Raw genomic sequence first — 26,192 nt, forward strand, 5'->3', positions numbered from 1 at the left:
TTAACCTTTCAACTAATACAATCCATAAGTTTGGTGCCAATTTCCAACTTGAGCTGTTTTAAGATTAATTTTCAAAAAGTGATACTTGGAATTCATTCTTTATTTGCTAAAGCAGGCCTCTCACCATATCATAATAATGGAACCTGGTAGGTGTAAATTACAGGTCAGATATAGAAACAAAATGGTTACTGCAATCTCTACTGCCTCTGCAAGAGCAATCCATTTAATCCCACTATTCCAACCCACTTCACATAACTTAATATTTTCTTTTCCTCGACGTACTGGTTTAATTCCCTTTAAAAGCCATACTGAATTTGCCTCCACCACAATTTCAGATGATCATTCCAGATCCTCCTAGTAAAATGTTTTTCGTGTCATTTATTGGTTCTTTAGCCAATCACCTTAATTCAGAATCCACTGGTCTTTGACTCTTCTGCCCAAGGAAACAGCTGCTCTTCGTCGACTGTCTGGACCCCTCCGAGTACCTTTAAATTTCCTCAATCTTCTCTAAAGGAAAATAAACCCCACTTCTCCAAACTATTCACATAACAGGTCTCTCATCAGGTATCATTTTGTAAATCTCTGCTGTATCCTCTTGTTTCAACACCCCTCCTGTTGTGTTGTGCTGTGCCTAGAACAAGAGGCAAAATCAATGCATTATAGAAGTTAATCACAAGTTCTTCTTTCTACATTAGCCCAGGATCCTGCATGCCTTTTTAAACACATTTTCAATCTGCCCTGCCTCCTTCAGCAACATGTGTGTATATACCCCATCTCTCTGTTCCTATTTTTCCTTGAGGACTGTGCCCTTCAGTTCTATTACCTCTCCTTGGTCTCTTGACAAGAGATATCACTTGTACTAAGTTTTATTTTCCACATGTCCAAGCATTCCAACAGTCTGCATCCTCAAAGTTCCTCACAATTCTTAATGTTTGCAAGTTTGATCTCATCTGCACATCAAAACCATGCCCTCTGCATCCAAGTATACCCTCCCACATTCAAAAAGCAATTCGCCACTGCAGTTTCCTGTCCCTTAGCCAGTTTTGTATCCCTTTTGTTCCATGATTAAGAATAGCACTTTATCAAATGCCTTTTGAAAGTCTTCATACACCACAATTACATTATCCCCAACAACCAATTGTTCCTGCGAAAAAGAATTCAAAATCAAGTTCATGAGACAAATTCCCTTCAAAAAAAAAATGCATGCAGGTTTGTACAAGAGACAGTCTCAATTTTATTTGGACAGATCAGAGGTGGTTTTGGTTACAAAATTAGCCAACAAGGAAGGAAGCAAAGACAGCCAAATGAAAATAATATGGGGGAAAAAAAAGGGTAATTTGATGGTACACTTTTTGAAAAAGGAAGGTGTCTGGCATATTTCCTGCAGATACTCTAATTGACCTCCAAGTATAAAAGGTGGTTAAAAACATATGAAACCAAGGAAAACATTTAGTTATAATCTATAATCCCAACAGAACATTGCACACTCCAACTTCTAAACCACTGGGATCAATGCTACACACCTCCTGGTTTCAACACTGCGATTTAACATATGTAATTCAACTAGGCATAGATTACCTGCATAATACCACACAATGCTTCACCTTCAGTAAAGAAACTGCTTTCACAAAGGTCTTTAGTTGCTGTAACCGGTAGCTCAACATCAACAGCCAGATGAAAGCAAAGCTGCTGTGTTTAATTACACCTGTGACAACAAGGCTTCCTTTCTCCCTTGGACTTAGCGCTCATCTTTAATAGTAGCCAGTGAAAGGGCTTGAAGCAATAGCAGTATGAACTTCATTAATTGTAAATGCAATCATCAAAAACCCTTCACTGACTTAAGCTCTGCCATTAGCATTATACGTATGTGCATAGTTAGCAACTGGTCAGTCTCAGCTCATTCTAGTGACTATACTTTGATTTGATTTATTATTGTCACATGCATTAACATAGTGAAAAGTATTGTTTCTTGCGCGCTATACAGACAAAACATACCGTTCGTAGAGAAGGAAACAAGAGTGCAGAATGTAGTATTATAGTTGTAGCTAGGATAGAGAGAAAGATTAACTTAATGCAAGGCAAGTCCATTCAAGAGTCTGACAGCAGCAGGGAAGAAGTTGTTCTCAAGTCAGTTGGTATGTGACCTCAGACTTTTGTATCGTTTTCCTCGAAAGAAGAAAGTGGACAAGAGAATGTCCAAGGTGCATGGGGTCCTTAATTATACTGGCTGCTTTGTGTGTTGGATTGGGTTACATTCATGACCTTTTGTAATTCCTTGCGGTCTTGGGCAGAGCAGGAGCCATACCAAGCTGTGATACAACCAGAAAGAATGCTTTCTGTGGTGCATCTGTACAAAGCTGGAGAGGGTTGTAGCTGACATACCAAATTTCCTTAGTCTTCTGAGAAAGTAGAGGCATTGGTGGGCTTTCTAAACTACAGTGTCAGCATGGGGGGAACCAGCACAGGTTGATGATCTAGACACCCAAACACTTGAATCTCTTGACCCTTTCTGCTTTGTCCCTATTGATATAGGCAGGGGCATGTTCTGCTTTACACTTCCTGAAGTCGATGACAATCGCCTTCATTTTGTTGACATTGAGAGATTATTGTTGCTGCACCCGTTCACCAGATTCCTGTACTCTGTCTCATCACTGTGTGAGATCTGACCCACTATGGCAGTGTTGTCAACTTGAAAATCGAATTGAAGGGGAATTTGACCACAGTCAGTCATCGGCGTATAAGCTGTACAGTAGGGGCTGGGAACAGAGCCTCGTGAGGCACTGGTATTGAGGATGATGATCGTGGAGGTGTTGTTGCTGCCTATGCTTTCTGATTGTGGTTTGAGTGTTAGGAACTTCAGGATCCAGTCACAGAGGAGTGTGCCGAGGCCCAGGCCCCACAGTTTGGAGATGAGTTTTGTGGGAATAATGGCGTTGTAGGCCAAGCTGTAGTCAATAAATAGGAGTCTGACATTAGGTGTCCTTGTTAACTAGGTGTTCCTGGGTTGAGTGCAGGGCCAGGGAAATGGTGTCTGCTGTGAGCTTGTTGCAGATAATCCAGGAGGCTGGAATTGATTCGTGCTATGACTAATCTTTCAAAGTACTTCATGACAATGGATGTCAAAGCCATCGACTAATAACCATTAACGTATGCTGCTTTTTTTTTTAGGTACTGGGTTGATGGTCTTCTTCTTGAAGCAGATCGGGACCTCAGATTGTTGTAAAGACAGGCTGAAGATGTCTGTGAATACCTCCACCAGCTGATCTGTGCAGGATCTGAGTGCATGCCCTGACCATCCAGGCCAGTTGCTTTCTGCGGGTTGACCAATAGTGTCAGTTTTATATTAGCCAGCAATTATCACTGGTCAGGTTCATTCACTGACCATCATCCACCCTTGGTCGTTCAAACAATTCTCAGATTGAATATGCTATGGTGTGATTAATTTGACAGCACCCTTCCTTCAGCAAGAAATGATGGAAATGCTCAGAACTTTAGCAAGAGCAGATGAGATCAGCTGCTGCATTTCTTTTGGTGGATGAACAAGCTGGTTCTAGGAGAGCAAAGTTTGCCCAAGTGCCACACATGAAGCCGTCCCTTGCTAATGTTGCCAGATGGTCTCTGCTGAGACCCTGTTTGCAGGGCAGGCGTATGTTACAGACCTTCAGAAACCACGTCATCTTATGGTGAATGTCATCTTATATAGATCAATATTATCAACTACTGTTACTGTTTTTCCAGGTATATTGAAAATGCATCTATCACACTGTGAAGTTCTGATAGTTAACCACAATGTTCAACTTGTTAATGGCATGCAATACTGCCAAGCAGTCTCAAAAAGGGAGCTGGAGTTGAATACTCAAAATATTCAAAAGGACAGTGATCTGGAAATATTGCATGCCAGACAGAAATGGACAGAAGTTATTTATAAGATCCTGGGGGCACAATTGCATAAAATTGTAAGTCAACTGTAGTGCTTTCACGTACCACTCAGACTTGCATCTTGATTGCAGACTATTTCAGTGATAAAATAGTTAAAGCCAAGTTGACCCAAAATTTAAAATTCCTTATTGAAATCAAAACTAGAAATGATCCTGATGAATGGAAAGTGCAGCAGTTTTGTAACAATCAGATCTTCACAGTGAGCAAGAGTAGCAAGTTGAACTTCTAAAACCTTGATAATCCAGACAATAACCAAATAAAATGGCTACAACAACTTCCAACTTCAGGTATTTTTCCCAATTTATCCAAAAATGTTGGATACGAACTATGAATTTTGAACAGTTTTTTCCCCAAAAACAGCAAGAAATTCAACTCCATTTTTTAAAAAAACTACTGCATTAAATAATCTGAGATTGGAGACTAGCTCTCGTCAGCATGTCCAATAATCCAAACACCTCCACGTTGGAATGCTAGAATCAGCAAAGCAACTTAATGTCATTTACAGTGGGGAGAAAATGTCATAAGCATGGCACTGTAATTGTTTGCCATTTTATGCCACACAAGGCACAAATACTAAAATGTGCTTAATTTGGAAATTATGCCATAGTAATTTTTTTCAAAATTAAAGATATTGCTGTAAAAAGGTCAAAATTTTTCATCCTGTATTCAATGCTTCACAAGAATATTATTGGGAAATAAAATAGAATATTCTATTCTATTTTAAAACAACAATTTATTGTATGAGAAGTGTTTTCTTATACAGCATTAATTGTATTCCCTTATAAATTAGAAATCTTGCAAAGCTTAGACTTTGTAAATTACAAATTTACCAAAATTGAGCACAATTCAAGCAGCAGCATCATTCTCAGTTTTCAAAAAAACCCATCTTAAATATCAAATAAGATTTTCAAATCTACTTTCGGGTTCAACAATGCCTAGATTGAATTAAGGAATTTTTGTGGAAATGACTGATGCATAAAGTGAGAAAGGCAAGTACAAAAGTTGCTCTGATTTGACATCCAGAAATAACTGGATGACAGGATCAGGTTCAGTCAAAACACTAATATAATAAAAATGAAGAATGGCCACTTAGACAAAATACCACGAAAATTATTCCCCAGCAGCAGAACAGAAATATAGATAAGAAATACACAGCAACACAATTCAAAATTAAAATCATGTAATACCACATGCAAACATTTGAAGGTAAACACTAAGTGTATTAAGATCTAATCCAATGCCATATAAAAGACATCTCAAAAGCAAAGCCTATGCCAACTGTGCCATTATCACCTTGAAGCTCAAAAATCACTCAAATACTTAGATAGGCCTCATTGGTTTGTACAAACACAAATTACAGCCTGTAACTCATTTGACTTCCATTTATTTGGACATGACAGCATGAATAGGAGTTTAACTATGCTGAGTAGTTTAGTGAAAATATTTATCCACAGCAAATTTCAAATGAAGTGACGTGGAAATCATCTAGTAAAAGGTAAATTGCCCTAACTGATACCAAAGACTCAGTCTGGCTTTTCTCACCCCTTTAATTGGTTAGGTAGACATTTAGAAAAATAATTCCAATCATATCCATCAAGGATTCTGCACAGAAGCTCTCCAGTAAATCCCCACTTTAAATGTTGAAAGGACATTTCAGTCAGACATCAGTGTGTTTCCTGTAAGGGGAATGCTCAGAATTCAGCTAAGTTTTGCAGGATGCCAACTTGTCTAAGGAAACTTAGAAATTGGTAGCTGGGAGCACAAATAAGTAGTCATTTTAGACATTTAAGCAGAGCTGATGCATTTTTGTTTATCTGTATTCTCCCTGGGATTTCAGGATAGAGTTTTGATTAGGTTGATTGACAGGTCCAGGGTCATGTGCTTAATGGGAGGAGCTAAACTGCAAAGAAATACTGTTTTCAGTTTCATTTTAAAAACAAGGGGAGTTGCTGCCCGGACTGCCAGAGAAAAGCAGTGGCGCTCTCTCTTCAAAAGGCCTCAGAGCTCTTAAACTGGTAACCCAAGTTACCACGAGTATGCCTGTGTAAACCTAATTTTAAAGAGGGGTTTTAGTCTAAGAGAGGAATATTGCTTTAATTGGAACTCATAGCAAAAGGTTAGCCGATTAGATATGTAACTTGGCATGGTTAAGTATGCTGAATTGATAAAGCTTAAGCTAATACATTTGTTATGGTTCAACTATGTTAAATAAAGTTTGTTTCATAAAAGCTTCCCAGTACAATTGTGCCTGAACTGAGACATCTTATCCTCACACTAATGCCAAAATAAAAAGTTGTTGGGGTCTAGTCTGGCTTCATTGTTTACCTTGCGGTATCTGATCCGGTATCCCAAAATCAGAGAGGCTACAATTCTTAATTTCCCTTCAAAATAACTTCACATAATAACTAATACTTTCATTCTTTGCATATGGTTAAAGCACCCAGGACTACACCACTTACTCTTCTCCCACGATCATCCCACTCACCCACAGAATAAGGTTGTGAACTCAGACAACAAATCAGGGACAGTCAGAATGGTTTTGCAAAAGACATCTAACTTACTTCCCTCAATTGTTTAGCATGTAGCTGGAAGGAAGATATTAGATGATCCATCTGCTTTTTTAAAAACTTTTATGCTGTCAGGGGGTGAGTATCGCTGGCAAAGCCAACATTAAACTTAATCTCCAATAGTCCTTAGTGATCTTTTTAAAATAAAATTTGAAAAAAAGTATCTCCCAGTTTCATACAACTAAGTAGCTACCTATTCCATTTCAAGAGAGCAGTGTAGTATCAGGGTTGGTGAGCCCAGTTGGCTTGACATTTTGATTCAAAGCAATGCCAACAGCATGGGCTTAATTCCTGTACCGGCTGAGGTTATTCATAAAGGCCTCACCTTCTGTGGGCAGCACAATGGCACAGTAGTTAGCACTGCTGCCTCAGTGCCAGAAACTTGGGTTCAATTCTAGCCTTGGATGACTATGTGTGGAGTTTGCACAGGCCCCCACCCCCAATCCAAAGATTTGCAGGTTAGGTGGACTGGCCATATCAAATTGTCTCTTAGTATCCCAAGATGTGTAGATTAGGAAAACTAGCAGGGTAAATACATAGGATTACAGGGATAGGACAGAGTGGGGGCCTGGGTAAGATGCTCTGTTGGAGTGTTCAGGCAATTGAACCAAATTGCCTTCTTATTAAAGACAGGGAATTATAGGCTGGTTAGTTTAACGTCTGTTGTAGGTAAAATGTTAGAATCCGTCATCAAAGAGGAAATAGCGAGGCATCTTGAGAGGAATTGCTTGATAGAGCAGACGCAGCATGGTTTCGTTAAGGGGAAGTCGTGTCTGACAAATTTATTGGAGTTCTATGAGGATGTGTCTAGGGCGGTGGATGCAGTCTTTCTTGATTTTCAGAAGGCATTTGACAAGGTACCTCAAGAGGTTACTGCAGAACGTAAGGGGGCATGGAGTTGGGGGTAGGGTGTTAGCGTGGATAGAGGATTGGCTGTCAAATAGGAGGCAGAGAGTGGGGGTCAACTGGGAGTGCCCCAGGGGTCGGTGCTGGGGCCTCAGCTTTTTACCATTTATATAGATGATCTGGAGGAGGGAACTGAGTGTATGGTGTCGAAATTTGCTGATGACACCAAGATTGGTGGAACGGCAAATTGCGCGGAGGGTGTGGAGAGTCTGCAGAAGGATCTAGATAGGCTGGGCGAATGGGCCAGAAACTGGCAAATGGAATTTAATGTTGGCAAGTGCGAGGTGGTCCACTTTGGTAGGAATAATGGTAGGAAGGACTATTACTTACGTGGTGAAAAACTGCAGCAGGCAACGGTGCAGGAGGGACCTCGGTGTCCTTGTGCATGAGTCGCAAAAACCCAGCCTGCAGGTGCAGCAGGTGGTCAGGAAGGCAAATGGGATGCTGGCCTTCATAGAGAGGGGGATTGAATATAAAAGTAGGGAGGTCTTGCTGCAGCTGTATAGGGCACTGGTGAGGCCGCAGCTGGAGTACTGTGTGCAGTTTTGGTCACCGCACTTACGCAAGGATATTTTGGCCTTGGAGGGAGTGCAGAGGAGGTTTACTAGGCTGATGCCGGAGTTGAGGGGGTTGAGCAATGAGGAGAGGCTGAATAAACTAGGCTTGTACTCGTTACAGTTTAGAAGAATGAGGGGAGATCTCATTGAGACGTATAAGATGATGAATGGGATGGATAGGATAGAGGTGGAGAGGCTCTTCCCACTCAGAAAGGACAGTAGGACTAGGGGGCACAGCCTCAAGATAAAGGAGGGGCAGTTTAGAACGGAGTTGAGGAGGAACTTCTTCACTCAAAGGGTGGTGAATCTCTGGAATTCTCTGCCCGTTGAAGTGGTGGAGGCTGCCTCGCTCAATATTTTTAAGACGCGGGTTGATGGGTTTTTGATAAGCGAGGGGATTAAGGGTTATGGGGAGAGGGCGGGAAAGTGGAACTGAGCCACGACAGATCAGCCATGATCTTACTGAATGGCGGGGCAGGCTCGAAGGGCTAGATGACCTACTCCTGCTCCTATTTCTTATGTTCTTATATACACTGTAGCGATTCTGTGATTCTCAATTTGCTCCTCCTCTGGGTTATTGGTGATCCTCAGGTTAAACCAACACCAATCATCTCTCCTCCTCAGGCTGAGAACAGCCCATGGTCATCTGGGATTATGTCAACTTTCCACTACTCTGGGTCTGGAGTCAGATGTAGGCCAGATCAGTTAAGGACAGTAGATTTCTTTTCCTTAAGTACATGAATCAAATACTGTTTTTAAAGCAAAAAACAATAGTTTCTCTGCAACCATTATTGACACTAGCCTAAAGCCACATTTATTAATTTGAATTAAAATTCCACTCTGCAACGGTAGGATTCTCTGCATCATGAGTCAAGAGAATTAGATTAACATTATGTTAACTTTTGCTAATATGTCATATAAGAGAGTTGATGCTAAAAATAAAATACACACTAGAGAAAGCAGAACTGTGCAACAGGGAGCCGGCTAGAAGACAGAAAACGATGTAGAGTTAATTGGCATTAGCTGCACGTTCTGTGACGTGCAAGTGATTTTCAGTAGGTACAAAGGTATATTACAGTTATCTGATACCGGATGAGAGAAGCAGCAACAAGGAGAATGCATGATTGGTTGACTCCATGGGCAAAGTGGTAAATTAGTGTCAAGAGTGAGGAGTGTATTAAAGAATGATAAAATTCTTAACAACAAGGATCGAGGGATGTAAATTCCTGAATCTTTCAAGTTGGAACAAAGGTCATAAAGAGGCAAACAAGATTCTGGGTTTTAAAACGTTCAGGGAGTGAATATTAAAGCAAGAAAGCGATGCTAAATTTATACAAGACTGTTTTCAGTATTACATGCAGTTGCCAGCACAACATTTAAAAATATAACAGCTATGATGCAGGAGTGGTTTAAGGATAAAGGATCTTTTCACTGGATCGCAGAAAATTAAACAATGGGATTGCAAATGGTTCTCAAAATTTCAAGTGTGAGGGAGTAAATAACGAACGGCAGTTTGGGAAACAAAATTTATCACTGGAGCACAGTTAGTTAGAAATATATTCAGATTATTGGAACATGAAATACTATGCAATTAGAGGCAGAAGCAATTAAACTACCTGAAAAATGAAACATTAAAAGTGGATGGGGAAGAAGGAAATTGGATTAGAACAGTTCGAACTAGCTAAAAACTGCACAGAACTGAACAATCATCCCCTGTTCTAGAATTCATCACCCTGCCAGATTCATTTGTTTGCCAATTCCAAGTCAGATGCTCCCAGAGATCAAAGGCTTCAGTGCAATGCAATAACTGGATCAACAGTTCCCAACATTGAGGTTTTTTTTAAATTTCTAGATAAGTTAACCAACAGCTAATCTCAATCTTCATTCGTCCAAAGCCATTTAGGTAGAACTATTTTCCTTTCTCATCCCACTTGCTTAGATGACTCTAAGCTCAAGATTTTAATAGTGGAGTTGCATCTCAGGAGTCCCTGATATTCTTGCGCTTCTGCACAGAACACAAGGAAGAGACCTAAAATGCAATCCTTCCTTCCCTTTTCTCGAACATCTTTAGTTTTAAAATTAAACTATCACTACATTGTTGTTCCTTTCCAGCTTTAAATACTGCACAGTGCTTGATGATCTCCACTGTAAAGATTAAGATACAATTACTTGTTTTAAGTCATGCATTCAAACTTCAAAATTATGAAGTTTCACATGTTAGTTTTTCTTCTCTCGTGCAATCTAACTTCTTAAACACCCTCAATTCACCACTTCTGTCTTGCACGACTAGAAAAATTCTTCAGCCTTGATATTGTGCAATACGATTTGGACCGTCTCTCAACAGTTTTGTTTTGCTCATAGCGAAAAACCAGTTTTCAGTAACAAAAATCTTTGATTCAAAACCTGCAATCTTCCATGCATCACTGAGGAACATTTACCCAGGATTAACAGTTAGTTTTGTAGTACGATGAAGTTCACCTGACATGTCCAGATCCGCTCTCCTTGAAAAGGAGGCAAATTAAATTACATGTTCAGTAAAATAGAGCACACGACTTCAAAAACAAAGATATCAATCTTCAAGGTATTTCAACAAATCCCAAAATTGCCACAGTATCCCTGCACAATGCACTGGAGAATATTTTTAACATTTCTCAGTGTGTTTACAGCCTCATATTAGACCCATCCAAATCACTCAGATGTAGCAAATCTTTACATTATTCAGCAGCTCACAAGGCCAATTCAAATGGCATTCCAACAAGTGGAAAATATTACAGCTGCCACAATGCCTTCTCTGAAGGGAATCCGTGAACACAACCTCACCACGATGGGATTTGAATTACAGAACTAAATTACTGGATAAGTTCCATAATCACTAGCCAACCACACCCATGGATTCTGAACACTAGATCTGTTTGGAAATTAAACAAGATTACTATAAATCACAACTTGTTTCAAGTTTTACTACGTTGACTTTGAGCTGTAACACGTCATCAAGGAGGAAATAGCAAGGCAAAAACCCAGCCTGCAGGTGCAGCAGGTGGTCAGGAAGGCGAATGGGATGCTGGCCTTCATAGCGAGGGGGATTGAATATAAAAGTAGGGAGGTCTTGCTGCAGCTGTATAGGGCATTGGTGAGGCCGCAGCTGGAGTACTGTGTGCAGTTTTGGGCGCCGCACCTGCGCAAGGATATTTTGGCCTTGGAGGGAGTGCAGAGGTTTACTAGGCTGATACCGGAGTTGAGGGGGTTGAGCTATGAGGAGAGGCTGAATAAACTAGGCTTGTACTCGTTAGAGTTTAGAAGAATGAGGGGAGATCTCATTGAGACGTATAAGATGATGAATGGGATGGATAGGATAGAGGTGGAAAGACTCTTCCCGCTCAAAAAAGACAGTAGGACTAGGGGGCACAGCCTCAAGATAAAGGGGGGGAGGTTCAGAACGGAGTTGAGGAGGAACTTCTTCACTCAAAGGGTGGTGAATCTCTGGAATTCTCTGCCCGTTGAAGTGGTGGAGGCTGCCTCGCTAAATATTTTTAAGAAGCGGGTTGATGGGTTTTTGATAAGAGAGGGGATTAAGGGTTATGGGGAGAGGGCGGGAAAGTGGAACTGAGCCACGACAGATCAGCCATGATCTTATTGAATGGCGGGGCAGGCTCGAAGGGCCAGATGGCCTACTCCTGCTCCTATTTCTTATGTTCTTATGTTCTTATCTTGAGAGGAATTGCTTGATAGAGCAGACGCAGCACGGTTTCGTTAAAGGGAAGTCGTGTCTGACAAATTTATTGGAGTTCTATGAGGATGTGTCTAGGGCGGTGGATAGAGGAGAGCCGGTGGATGTGGTCTTTCTGGATTTTCAGAAGGCGTTTGACAAGGTACCTCACAAGAGGTTATTGCAGAAGGTCAGGGGGCATGGAGTTGGGGGTAGGGTGTTAGCGTGGATAGAGAATTGGTTGTCAAATAGGAGGCAGAGAGTGGGGGTTAATGGGGGCTATTCAGATTGGCGGTTGGTGACTAGTGGAGTGCCCCAGGGGTCAGTGCTGGGGCCTCAGCTATTTACCATTTATATAGATGATCTGGAGGAGGGAACCGAGTGTATGGTGACGAAATTTGCTGATGACACCAAGATTGGGGGAACGGCAAATTGTGCGGAGGGTGTGGAGAGTCTGCAGAAGGATCTAGATAGGCTGGGCGAATGGGCCAGGAAATGGCAAATGGAATTTAATGTTGGCAAGTGCAAGGTGGTCCACTTTGGTAGGAAGGACTATTTCTTACGTGGCGAAAAACTGCAGCAGGCGATGGTGCAGAGGGACCTCGGGGTCCTTGTGCATGAGTCGCAAAAACCCAGCTTGCAGGTGGTCAGGAAGGCAAATGGGATGCTGGCCTTCATAGAGAGGGGGATTGAATATAAAAGTAGGGAGGTCTTGCTGCGGCTGTATAGGGCATTGGTGAGGCCGCAGCTGGAGTACTGTGTGCAGTTTTAGTCGCTGTACTTACGCAAGGATATTTTGGCCTTGGAGAGAGTGCAGAGGAGGTTTACTAGGCTGATACCGGAGTTGAGGGGGTTGAACTATGAGGAGAGGCTGAATAAACTAGGCCTGTACTCGTTACAGTTTAGAAGAATGAGGGGAGATCTCATTGAGACGTATAAGATGATGAATGGGATGGATAGGATAGAGGTGGAGAGACTCTTCCCGCTCAGAAAGGGCAGTAGGACTAGGGGGCACAGCCTCAAGATAAAAGGGGGGGTGGTTTAGAACAGAGTTGAGGAGGAACTTCTTCAAAGGGTGGTGAATCTCTGGAATTCTCTGCCCATTGAGGTGGTGGAGGCTGCCTCGCTAAATATTTTTAAGACGCGGGTTGACGGGTTTTTGATAAGAGAGGGGATTAAGGGTTATGGGGAGAGGGCGGAAATGTGGAACTGAGCCACAACAGATCAGCCATGATCTTACTGAATGGCGGGGCAGGCTCGAAGGGCTGGATGGCCTACTCCTGCTCCTATTTCTTATGTTCTTATGTTCTGTAAGACTCAGGAAAACTGGATGGAATCATATAGCCATTCCAATCCCACAGAAACAGTTTACTAAATAAATTAAGCGCATTATTTTGCAAATACACCCGTTACAGCCCATTAAAATGGTCAGAAACTAGAGTGAAGCCTAAATAATATGGCCAAGTACAACTATAGCTTTATTCAGGCTATTGTCAAGGATGATCCATTTATTTTGTATACCAAAAAAACCAAGCACTGTACATGGTCTAGGTCTTCACCATCCACCCACCCACTTGTTTCACCATTAACAGGAAAAACTTCAAAAAATGGCAGAGCTTATGAAAGTCACTTATCTATTTGCTGGAAGACTTAATCCAGTGAAAGCATAAAACAGCTTTAATCTTCACAGCGTTAGCAAGAACAATACTACAGAGTGTTTTTTTTGCCTGCCAGACAGATAACCCAATCATTTGAAACAAACAGGTCAAGGATCCTTAAGGGGGGAGGGGGTCAGTCGCAGGTCATGGTATACATCGGTGCCAACAACATAGGTAGGAGGGGGGAAACAGGGATTTAAAACAGGAATTTAGGCAGCTAGGATAGAAACAGAGCCAGGACAAAGCATGTTGTCATCTCTGGTTTATTGCCAGTGCCACATGCGAGTTGAGGAACAGGGAGAGAATGTAGATAAAAATCTGGCTACAGGGATGGTGTAGGAGAGAGAGTTTCATTTACATAGATAATTGGGGCATATTCTGGGGAAGGTGGGACCTGTACAAACAGGACAGCTTGCACCTGAACCAGTGGGGCATCAATATCCTGGGAGGGAAATTTGCTACAGCTCTTTGGGGGACTTCAGACTAATTTGTCGGGTGCATGCCTGTGTGCGGTGGGAAATCGAGCTGTAGTCCAGAAGCCAGTGTTGAGGGAAGTGAGGTACTGAGGAAGGTATCAAGGTCACAGGAGTATATAGGCAGACAGGACAGTGGGTTGAAATGTATCTACTTCAATGCAAGGAGCATCCAGAGTAAGGTAGGTGAACGCGAAACGTGGATTGGTACTTGGGACTATGATATTGTGGCCATTACGAAGACATGGTTAGAACAGGGCCAGGAATGGTTGTTGGCAGTTCCAGGGTATAGATGTTTCAGTAAGAGTAGGGAAGATGGTCGAAGAGGTGGACTAGCAGCATTGTTAATCAAGGATAGTTTAATGGCTGCTGAAAGGCATTGAGGGGGTAATATGGGCTGAAGTTAGAAATAGGAAAGGAGCGGTCATGTTGTTAGGAGTTTTCTATAGGCCCCCAAATAGTAAGAGAGACGGAGGAGGAAAAGGCAAAACAGATTATGAATAGGTGGGGAGGTCATAGGGTAGATATCACAGATGACTTTAACTTTCCAAATATTGATTGGAACCTTTATCGGTCGAATAGTTCAGATAGGACACTTTTTATACAGTATGTACAAGAAGGTTTCCTGACACAGTATTTGGATAAGCTAACAAGAGGTGGGGCCACATTGGACTTGGTACTAGGTAATGAACCGGGCCAAGTGTTAGATTTGTTTGAGACAGCACATGTTGCAGATAATGACCACAATTTGGTGTCTTTCATTATTGCAATGGAGGGATAAGGTCACACGACAGGGCAAGGTTTATAATTGGGGCAGGAGTAATTATGATGCGATTAGGCAAGAATTAGGGAGTATAAGATGGGAACAGAAACTGTCAGATAAAAGGCACAAATGAAAAGTGGAGCTTGTTCAAGGAACAAATACTGCGTGTCCCTGATAGATATGTCCCTGTCAGGCAGGGAGGAAATGGCCGAGAAAGGTAACCATGGTTCACAAAGGAGGTTGAATGTCTTGTCAAGAGGAAAAAGGAAGCATATGTAAGGAAGAAAAAGCAAGGTTCAGTTGGGTTGCTTGAGGGTTACAAGGTAGCAAGGAATGAGTTAAAAGGAGAGCTTAGGAGAGGGCATGAGAAGTCCTTGGCGGGTCAAGGAAAACCAAGGCTTTTTACCCTTATCAGAGAAATAAAAGAATGACCAAGGTGAGGTTAGGGCCGGTCAAGGATAGTAGTAGGAACTTGTGCATGGAGTCAGAAGAGATAGGCGAGGTGATGAATGGATACTTTTTTTTTTCAGCATTCACTAAGGAGAGGGGCCATGTTTTTGAGGATGAGAGTGAGATACAGGCTGAAAGGATAGAGGAGACAGATGTTCTGAGGGTCAATAAGTCCCTTGGGCCAGATGGGATACATTGGGAGGCAAGGGATGAGATTGCAGAGCCTTTAGCTTTGATCTTTGGGTCCTCGCTGTCCACAGGGATTGTGCCAGAGGACTGGAGAGTGGTGAATGTTATTCCTCTCTTCAAGGAAGGAAATAAGAATGACCTTGGTAATTATAGGCCAGTTAATCTTACTTCGGTAGTCAGTTAAGTTAATGGAAAAGGTCCCGAGGGATAGGGTTTATGACCATTTGGAAAGATGCAGCTTAATCCAGGATAGTCAGCACAGTTTCGTGAGGGGTAAGTCCTGCCTCACAAATTTGATTGAATTCTTTGAGGAGGTAACTAAGTGTGTAGACGAAGGTAGAGCAGTTGATGTTTATATATGGCTTTTAGTAAGACGTTTGATAAGGTTCCCATGGTAGGCTCACAAAGGAAGTGAGGTGGTGTGGGATAGAAGGAAATTTGGCCAACTGGATAAGTAACAGGCTGTCTCACAGAAGACAGAGGGTGGTGGCGGAGGGAAAATTTTCAGACGGGAGGCCAGTTACCAGTGGTGTACCACAGTGCTGGGTCCTCTATGTGATTTTTATCAATGACTTGAAGAGGGGGCTGAAGGGTGGGTTAGTAAATTTGCTGATGACACCAAGATTGGTGGAGTAGTGGATGAGGTGGAGGGCTCTTGTAGGCTGCAAAGAGACATTGGTACGATGCAGAGCTGGGCAGAAAAGTGGCAGATGGAGTTTAACCCTGCTAAGTATGCAGTGATTCATTTTGGCAGGACAAACTTGAATGCGGATTACAGGAACGTGGAGGAACAGAGAGATCTTGGGGTTCATTTCCACTGATCTCTGAAGGTTGCCACTCAAGTGGCTAGAGCCATGAAGGCGGCTTATAGTATGTTAGCGTTTATTAATAGGGCGTTTGAGATTCAGAGCCGTGAGGTTATGCTGCAACTGTACAGGACCTTGGTGAGACCACATTTGGAATATTGTGCGCCGTTCTGGTCACCTCACTATAGGAAGGATGTGGAAGTATTGGACAGAGTGCAGAGGAGATTTACCAGGATGTTGCCTGATTTGGAGGGTCAGTCTTATGAGGAGCTGGGACTTTTCTCTTTAGAGTGGAGGAAGATGAGAGGCGACTTAATAGAATTTTATAAGATGATGAGGGGGATAGATAGAGTGGACATTCAGAGACTAATTCCTCGGGTGGACGTAGCTATTACTAGGGGGCATAACTTTAAGGTTCATGGTGGGAGATACAGGAGTGATGTCCGAGGTAGATTCTTTACTCAGAGTGGTTGGTGTGTGGAATACACTGCCTGCTGTGATAGTAGAGTCGGACACTAAGAACTTTCAAGCAGTTATTGGATAGGCACATGGAGCACACCAGAAATGACAGGGAGTGGGATACTTGATCTTGGGTTCAGACATAGCTCGGCACAACATCGAGGGCCAAAAGACTTGTACTGTTTTATGTTCTATGACAAGAGTTGGGAAAAGATTGAGACCTACATTAAGAGAATCAAGTTGCACTTCAGCATTCTGAAACATCTTTTTAAAAACTGTGCATTCAGTAACCAAATTTTTTGAAATTTTCACTTTAGTACACTGATTCTTGCTGGTTTTACTTGCGCCAGTCATCCTCACCTATGTGACCGTTCTTCACATGCAAATCTATATCACATGCTACAAACTAGTTAAATTTGAAGAACATTATTGTAAAGCCCCATATTGTTGGCACGCGAACTGTAACTACATGCATTTTCAAAAAGAATGATTAGATAGTTATAATAGTAAATTGTGGGTATTGCTCCATACTCAATTCAGAAAGTTTTTTTTAAAGTGGGCCCCAGTGCCAGATGGAACATTTGGATATCTGACTTAGGAAAAAAGCAACATTTCAGCAACTTAAACAACTAGTTAAATTAAATAATTTTAGATTACTCAAGTAATCTAAAAAAAAAGTGCAATCTGGCAAGAGCAAAAATTAAGTACAAATAGTTAGGAATTTAAGTAACATGAGTTACTCTAGAGGTATGTGGGTGTGTTCAATTGGACATGCCAAGTTGCCCCGTAATGTCAGGGGGATTAAGGGGGTAAACACGTGGGTAAGGGGACAGGGCCTGGGTGGGATTGTCTTTGGTGCAGGGTTGATGGGCCAAAAGGCCTCCTTCACTGTAGGGATTCTATGATTCTGCTCCCAACATTAAGTCTAAATCAGAGGAATACTGTAGTCAGAGACAGATCGAAAAGTACAGAATCATCTGCACTTGCCAAAAGTTGAAAGGTTAAAATTAACATTTCCACGTTTATCAAGTAGAATGCAAATCGTGAGGGAAAAAATTGCAACAGCAAATTAAGGTTGGGAGATCAGTTTAAAGTCAGTTGCAAAATTAAATCATTGTACACCATTGTACAAATTTGACAAAATAATTTAAGTATTGGTTATACATTCATAATTGCACACTGAGGCAACATTGCAATTTGTTACAATTAATGCAAAACGTACCAATTGTTTTCTCAACTTTGGAAAGGTGACAAATTATTTTTTAATCCTGTTATATACAAGCTTTTTTTTGCAGACATCATCATGGCAAGCCAATGCCCGAGGATCACAAAAAAAAACTGAACATTTTAAGAAAATAGATATTCCATAACCTTGAAAGGGTTATATAATTCTGTCCCTTCATGCCGCATGGAGAAACATAGCTTTATATGATTGTTTCCAAGCAAGGTAGAAGGGATTTGTTTTAGTAGCTAACTTACCAGTAGTCCATGGTTCATTAAAAATTAACAGGAAAACTTAATTGTCCCAACATCATAACCTATTCATGTTTACAACATTGTAACAGAGTTCAATTTTAAAAACTCAAAGGCGCAATAAACTTGTGATTAAATTCATTCTGCGCTTTACGATCCAACTATGGTGAACACATTAACAAAGGGGCTGCGCATGTCTCACATAAAAATTCACTCAAATTTCATTGTTACCTGGGAGATATGGTTAATGGAAGACTCCATTCTCCGTAGTTGAGAGGCTTGAATATCCAGCAATTGGAGCACATTGTTAGCCAAAGCATTTATCTGGTAAGCAACACTTGCAAGGGACTGGGTGGTATATGCTTTTGTTTCCTCAAGGGCCTTTCTCTTGTCTTGGGCCTGTAAAATAAAAAGAACACTCAGGAGATTCAATTTTTATAGCAAATAATAAACCAGACATTATTTTAAAACTGGAAACTTCAGCAAGTATGACAATGACGATAACTGTACAAAACTGACTGCAATTGAATAATAAGTTTTTAAACAAGCTATTGGTAGAAACTGCATTGTAGCTAGCTGCTTGGGAAGAGATCTGTCAAAGTAAAAACAAACTGTATGGGTGCGCAAATAAATTTCATAAATCAATTTGTGAATTTTGGATTGAAAACATTTACTCAATTTCAAAAGATTCCTCAGGTAGACAAATGTTGTGTAGATTGGGTTCTACGTTATAAGCGTTGAAAGAATGCATTATCCTCTGGCAACAAGCCCAGTTTCTAACAGAAACAAGAGAGAGAGGGAAAGTAATCAGCATTGTTAGCACAACAGTCAATGCTGAAGAAAGACTGTAAAAATGATTCTGCAAGGAGGCAATAGAAGTATTACACAACAAAAATAATTGTTGAGAACTTAACCTCAGCTCTTTGCAGTTAGTGCCAGTTGTAACTAAAGCTTAACTTCTCAAAATAAAATTTACTTTTTTGGTTAAATCATGATCGAGCCAAGGATTACTGACTCTGAACGTTACTCCCTGATGTCACCAAATGCTACAATGCAACTTTCCTCATGGTCAGAAAAATCTTGAAGTGCAGTAACATTACAAGCAAATTATCTTTTGCATTTATCTAATGTAGGTCAAAATGGGTTAGGTTCAGCCTGAAGAGTTGCTGCCCTTATTCTGCATGGCTTTAGGAGCAGATGCTGTGGTTAGTATTGGAATGTCAACTTTCCTAGCCAGTTCAATGCCCTTCTGGAGAAAGCAAGTATAACTCCAGGATGCGACCCTAAACCGGTGCAAGCCAATATACTCTGGTGAGATAGTGTTGTAGTACTGCACCAAATCTGATTGAAACAAGTTAGTCTCATATTAAATTAACTCAATGTCAAAATGAATTCAAAATCACAATGCTGTACAAATTTATTTGAAGCTAAACACAAACCTTATAATTTAAGAGTCAATCAAAATACATACTGTGCTACACGTCATTTTACCAAACACAAACAGTGCTCTCAAGTACCCACAAACATGAGCTAAACCACATTCTTTCGAAACCACAATGTATATCTGAACACAGACACTGAATCAAGAATTAACAATTTAAGACAAAAGGCGCACATGTCTGTAATCTCATCAGCTTTCAAGGTAGCTACGGTTGTGAAAATGTTTTAGGCAGCTTTTCAGGTGAGCTACCCAAGCAAATATTCCAGAGTTGAACTGAAAAGACCAGAGAAAATGAAAGTAAAAATTACAGGCAATTCCAGGAGAATGCAAAGTAGAAAATTTACCACAGCAGCAAGTCATTGAACCCAGTGTCTGTGCCAGCCAAAAAATATCCACAAACAAGCTTTCCAGTTCATTGTCCATAATCCTGTATGGTCAGTTTTTCAAGTGCATGTCCAATTTTTTTTTGCCATGAGACAGCAGGTCCTATACCCTTGTCATTTTCTGAGTCAATAAATTCCTCTAATCCTCTTGCAATTAATCTGTGCACCAGATTATGGACCTCTTTGCCAGGGGAAATGGATTCTAAAAACTTGATAACGTCTCCCTCAATTCACACACCTCATATTTTAAGGAAATTAACCCCAAGTTATTTAATCTTCCCTCAAATAAAATTGCCCACTCCTGGCAACATCTTGTAAATCTTAGACTCTTCCTGTATTAATGACAAACCATGAACAGTACTCTTAAGAACATAAGATCATAAGAAGTAGGAGCAGGAGTAGGCCATCTAGCCCCTCGAGCCTGCCCCGCCATTCAATAAGATCATGGCTGATCTGAAGTGGCTCAGTTCCACTTTCTCCCCATAACCCTTAATTCCCTTGTCTACCAAAAACCTATCTACCCGTGTCTTAAATATATTTAGTGAGGTAGCCTCCACCACTTCATTGGGCAGAGAATTCCAGAGATTCACCACCCTTTGAGTGAAGAAGTTCCTCCTCAACTCCATTCTAAACTGCTCCCCCCCCCCCATCTTGAGGCTGTGCCCTCTAGTCCTGCTGTCCTTTCTGAACGGGAAGAATCTCTCTACCTCTACCCTACCCATCCCCTCCATTATCATCTTATACGTCTCTATAAGATCCCCCCTCATCCTTCTAAACTCCAACAAGAACAGACCCAGTCTATTTAGTCTCTCTTCATAGTCTAACCCCCTCATCTCCGGTATCAGCCTAGTGAACCTCCTCTGCACTTCCTCCAAGGCCAAAATATCCATGCGCAAGTGCGACGACCAAAACTGCACACAGGACTCCAGCTGCGGCCTCACCAATGCCCTGTACAGTTGCAGCAAGACCTCCCTACTTTTATATTCTATCCCCCTCGCTATAAAGGCCAGCATCCCATTCGCCTTCTTGATCACCTGCTGCACCTGCAGACTGGGTTTTTGCGACTCATGCACAAGGACCCCCAGGTCCCTCTGCACCGTAGCACGCTGCAGCTTTTCGCCCTTTAAATAGTAATCCCTCCTACTATTATTCCTGCCAAAGTGGATAACCTCACACTTGCAACTCCGACTGAGGCCTGGCTAGTATTTTATCTAGTTCAAGGATAGCATCCCTGTTTATATTTGATGCGCAAGCTAATAAAAGGCAAGTATCCCTTGTAGTCAAGGTGACTACGTTATCTAGCTGCCTTGCTACTTTCAAGGACCTGTTGCTATGCATGCCAAGGTACTGTCCTTTTGTTGCTCATTGATAACAATAGCTCTGCCAGGGCTTATGCCCAGAACTAGTGAACACTTCAAACGCACAAAAACTCCAATGCACTCCACTGCACTATATGGCCCTGACACTTCCTATCATTTGTTTTCCTTTGCCTTGTTTATCTTTCCCACCACCTAAAGTATGAATTACTGTTCTTGAGGACTTTTTCCATTACGGTGGCACAGTGGTTAGCATTGCTGCCTCACAGCACCAAGGGCCAGGTTCAATTCTAGTCTTCATAACTGAGCACTCTCCCCACCTGCGCAGATTTCCTCCAAGTGCTCCAGTTTCTTCCCACAATGCAAAAATGTGGGTAGGCGGATTGGACATGGTAAACACGTGGGGTTACAGTGGGCCTGGATAAGATGCTTTTTCCGAGAGTCGGTGCAGATCCAATTTGTCAAATGACCTCCTTCTGTACTGCAGGGATTCAATAGATTTTACCTGAGGTTAGACCTGTAATTTCTTCAGCCATCTTTGCCTACCCTCGTAAACAACAGTGTGAACATCCATCAGTCTTCTCATTTCACCAATTAACGCCTCCAGAGCTCCTATTATTCCAGTATTACCATGTTAGCAAGTACACACCAACTTCACAATAATCTCATGACCAAGTGCTAGAAAATTACTTTGAACAATCACCCTCAAGCTTTAGTTTCTTTTCAAGACTCATTTCATTCTTGACAAACAAATTAGAAGTGTTCTCAGTACAGGGTGGCAACAAATGCACAAAAATCTGATTGGGATAGTACTCCTTGACATGTGGTGTGTAGTAACAGAAATAGCTTAACAAAACGCAGTTTTGCCCAAGGCAATAGAAAAAGTCTATAATTGTTAGATCTTAATATAAAAAAAAAATCACAGCATGCATTACTAAGTGCTCCTCTTTTTAGTAAATAGCCGAAAAGCATCTTGAGGAAAATAGTCGTCAAGTCAAACTAGACTTTGCACAATAATGTAAACTAATTTTAATTGCCAAGTCAGAGACCGAATTGAAAGATGTAATATGTTATAACAGCACAGTGACTAAGACGGAAAAACATTGGCTGTGCCCAGGCCAGAATGGCCAAAACTTTGGATTACAGGGGCAAAACCTCAAGGAGGATCCAATCACATGATATATAAATGAATCCAGTTAGTTGGTTGAATCTGGGAAAAGTTATGTCCTACCAATCACATACAAGTTACTGAACTTGAGAATTCAAGCAAGACTATTCGTTATCAGAGCATACCATTTAAAGTGTCCTGATAACTGACCTAATACTGAACTACAATGCAGTCTGAAACTAAATTTTGGGAAATGTGGTTCATCAATACAAAAAAGGTGCAGTATCAATTATACATTGAGAGTTGCCATGAAAAAGTCTAATCCAAGATCCAGATTCACACAGCAAGTTGAAAAACACAGTAAAATTCAAAGTTCGAGAGAGAGGGAAAAGCATCGCTAAAGAAGTTAACAGTTATGTACAAATTTAATATCACTGATTTGTTCCTCTTATCACTTAGCATTTAAAGATAAAAATAGAGATTAGTTTTTCTGGAAAAGCTAAAATGCTTAGAGCAGTTGAGTATTTTTCAGGCTTTTTTCTTGTTTCTGTAAGTGTGCTACTGGTTCCCAGGTTTTCCAGTCTGTTTAGAGATGTTAAGCTAACCATTACAGACAAAATTGACACTGCATGCATAATTTGGATGTCACAGCAGACACAGTCCAGGTGTGACATCCTACGAATGCACACTTTATGCTGTGGGTAGTTTCCACTGTGAGCGCAGATCAGCATGTTCAGTGTAAATATGCACAAAATTGCTGATTTTCATTCAGGTTTACATTCATTCATTTGAATATTACTGAACAAAAACCTTCCAGGAACCAAACTTATGTTTTGTTATGAACACATTTTTGGATCAGATTATGCTAGGTTACTACTCCAAAGTGCATTAAGGATTTTTTTTTGCCAATTTGTTCTAAGTAGCTCAAGTATTTTTGATGCATCTTGCTCATTAAAAGAGTGGCACAGTTCCAGGGACCTGGGTTTGATTCCCAGCTTGGGTCACTGTCTGTGTGAAGTTTGCACATTCTCCTCTGGGTGTTCCGATTTCCTCCCACAGTCCAAAGATGTGCGGGTTAGGTTGATTGGTCATGCTAAAATTGCCCTTTAGTGTCGTGAGATGCATCGGTTAGAGGGATTAGCAGGTAAATATGTAGGGATATAGGGGTACAGCCTGGGTGGGATTGTGGTCGGTGCAAACTCAATGGACCAAAAGGGCTCTTTCTGCTCTGTACGATTTCTATGATTCTATTACCTGTGAGCAACCTCACAGAATCTACTGTGCAAGAGGTGGTCATTTGGCCTATTGAGCCTGCACCAACAATCCCATCCAGATCCTAGCCCTGTAACCCCATATATCTATCTCCTTCCTCCCCATGCCAAGGGACAATTTAGCATGGTCAATCAGCCTAACCCACACATCTCTGGACTGTGGAAGAAAACTGGAGCACTCGGATAAAAACCCATGCAGACATGAGGAGAACATGCAAACTCCACACAACGACCGAGGCCGGAATCAAACCCAGGTCCCCTGGCACTGAGGCAGCAAAGCTAACTACTGTGCCATGGTGCTGCTCGTCTTAATTTACCTCAATTTTAAGTAAATTTGGAAAACATGCAGAGCTATTTACTATTTTGTGGTGTACATCAGTTGGTTTCAGTAAACATGTAAAGTCTTTTTTCAAAATAGCTTATTAGTGCTCCCAGACCTTAAACCCAATTTCTGAAGCCTCCCTGAAGGACACCAAGTGCAATTGGAAGAAACTCACTTAAATGATTAATTCAATCTAGGGGCAAGACAGACTTCCAGCTCATTTTATTAACAAAAAAAACACAAACTTGATTTATATCAGGCATTACTGGGACTTCAAGCTCCTTGATGTTTTGCATACAGGGGCAAAACCAGCCCCATTTAGTGGAAAATCTACATCAGGATATAATAAAACTTCAATTACCCTATTATTTTGGTAGCAAAGTGAAATTTGAATGTATTTTTGTACTTTAAGATTTTAGAAAACCATTTCCTGCCTTGCAATACTTCAATAAATTTTTTTTCTGCTTTTGTCAGACTAATCTTTGAAATATTTGTAATTTAAGATATTGCTCAAGTTCTTCCATTAAGAGTCTCTGTTTACCAAACAAATGTTCAATCTTTCTCACCTGACAATCAAATCTCTCCCATCGCATCCACCTGATTAATTTTTCAAATTCTCTAAATTGTTAAGTGTGAAAGACCATGCCAAATGAATAGAAAATTTATCAAGCATTTTGAAATATGAACATAAGAACATAAGAAATAGGAGCAGGAGTAGGCCATCTAGCCCTTCGAGCCTGCCCCGCCATTCAATAAGATCATGGCTGATCTGTTGTGGCTCAGTTCCACTTTCCCGCCCTCTCCCCATAACCCTTAATCCCCTCTCTTATCAAGAACCCATCAACCCGCTTCTTAAAAATATTTAGCGAGGCAGCCTCCACCACTTCAACGGGCAGAGAATTCCAGAGATTCACCACCCTTTGAGTGAAGAAGTTCCTCCTCAACTCTGTTCTAAACCGCCTCCCCTTTATCTTGAGGCTGTGCCCCCTAGTCCTACTGTCTTTTTTGAGTGGGAAGAGTCTCTCCACCTCTATCCTATCCATCCCATTCATCATCTTATACGTCTCAATGAGATCTCCCCTCATTCTTGGTTTTGTACATATCAACCAACTTTGAGCCACAATCGTAGGCACTTCTCACTATTGAGCTTTCAAACTCAGTTCTGAATCGCAGACAATGAAGTACAACTTCAACAAATAAAGCAAGCAGATCACTAAGTTGAATACAATGCCAAGCTTGATCATTGATCTGTACCAGGTTAAGTGCAGTATGCATGCTTTGGTTTTGTTCAAGCACATTGAAAAAGGAATACTGAACTGGATAGGCTGTTTTATGATGAAAGTTTGGACAGGCTAGGAGTCTACAAGAGCAAGAGGCAACTGGATTGACACATACAAGATCTGAAGGGTACTGACAGGGTGGATGGAGAGGATGCTTCCTCCTGGGACAGAATCTGGGACTAAAAGTCACTGTTTAAAAATAAGGGTTGCCCATTTAACCCAGATAAGGAGGGTTGTGGGCCTTTTTCCCCAAAAGGCAAAGGAAGCAAAGACTTTGAACATTTTTAAGTCAGAGCTGGATAGATTCTTGGTAAGTAAGGCAGTGTTAGGTTATCGGGAGTCGGCAGGATGCAGATTTGAGGTTGCTATTAAATTGGCCATTATTCTATGAAATGACACAGCAAGTACAGGAAACTGAACGGCTCACTCTTGCTGCAGCTGTATAGGGCATTGGTGAGGCCGCAGCTGGAGTACTGTGTGCAGTTTTGGGCGCCGCACCTGCGCAAAGATATTTTGGCCTTGGAGGGAGTGCAGAGGAGGTTTACTAGGCTGATACCAGAGTTGAGGGGGTTGAGCTATGAGGAGGGGCTGAATAAACTGGGCTTGTACTCGTTAGAGTTTAGAAGAATGAGGGGAGATCTCATTGAGACGTATAAGATGATGAATGGGATAGATACGATAGAGGTGGAGAGACTCTTCCCGCTCAAAAAAGACAGTAGGACTAGGGGGCACAGCCTCAAGATAAAAGGGGGGGCGGTTTAGAACGGAGTTGAGGAGGAACTTCTTCACTCAAAGGGTGGTGAATCTGTGGAATTCTCTGCCCGTTGAAGTGGTGGAGGCTGCCTCGCTAAATATTTTTAAGATGCGGGTTGATGGGTTTTGAGAGGGGATTAAGGGTTATGGGGAGAGGGCGGGAAAGTGGAACTGAGCAGCGACAGATCAGCCATGATCTTATTGAATGGCAGGGCAGGCTCGAAGGGCTAGATGGCCTACTCCTGCTCCTATTTCTTATGTTCTTATGTTTACGTGTAGATATTTGCAGATCTGATGACATGCGAATTGCCCGAGGGAACTGCCAGATGGAGAGGCCACATTCCTCATCACACTACACTTGCAAAGAATTTA

The 26,192-nt window shown here is 41.5% G+C and overlaps 1 protein-coding gene across 6 annotated transcripts in view; it reads right to left on the reverse strand.

Annotated features, from left to right (window-relative positions):
* Nucleotides 1-26,192, reverse strand: part of abi1a (abl-interactor 1a) — a 110,108-nt gene that overhangs the window by 62,832 nt on the left and 21,084 nt on the right. For all 6 annotated transcript variants that reach the window (XM_080211544.1, XM_080211536.1, XM_080211565.1 and 3 more), the window contains exon 2: nt 18,178-18,345. In XM_080211544.1, coding sequence (XP_080067670.1) covers nt 18,178-18,345 — 168 coding nt within the window. The remainder of the gene's footprint in view (nt 1-18,177; nt 18,346-26,192) is intronic.

This window comes from Carcharhinus amblyrhynchos, chromosome 2 (assembly GCF_965287045.1).
Source record: "Carcharhinus amblyrhynchos chromosome 2, sCarAmb.v2.hapA, whole genome shotgun sequence".
Lineage (NCBI taxonomy): Eukaryota > Metazoa > Chordata > Chondrichthyes > Carcharhiniformes > Carcharhinidae > Carcharhinus > Carcharhinus amblyrhynchos.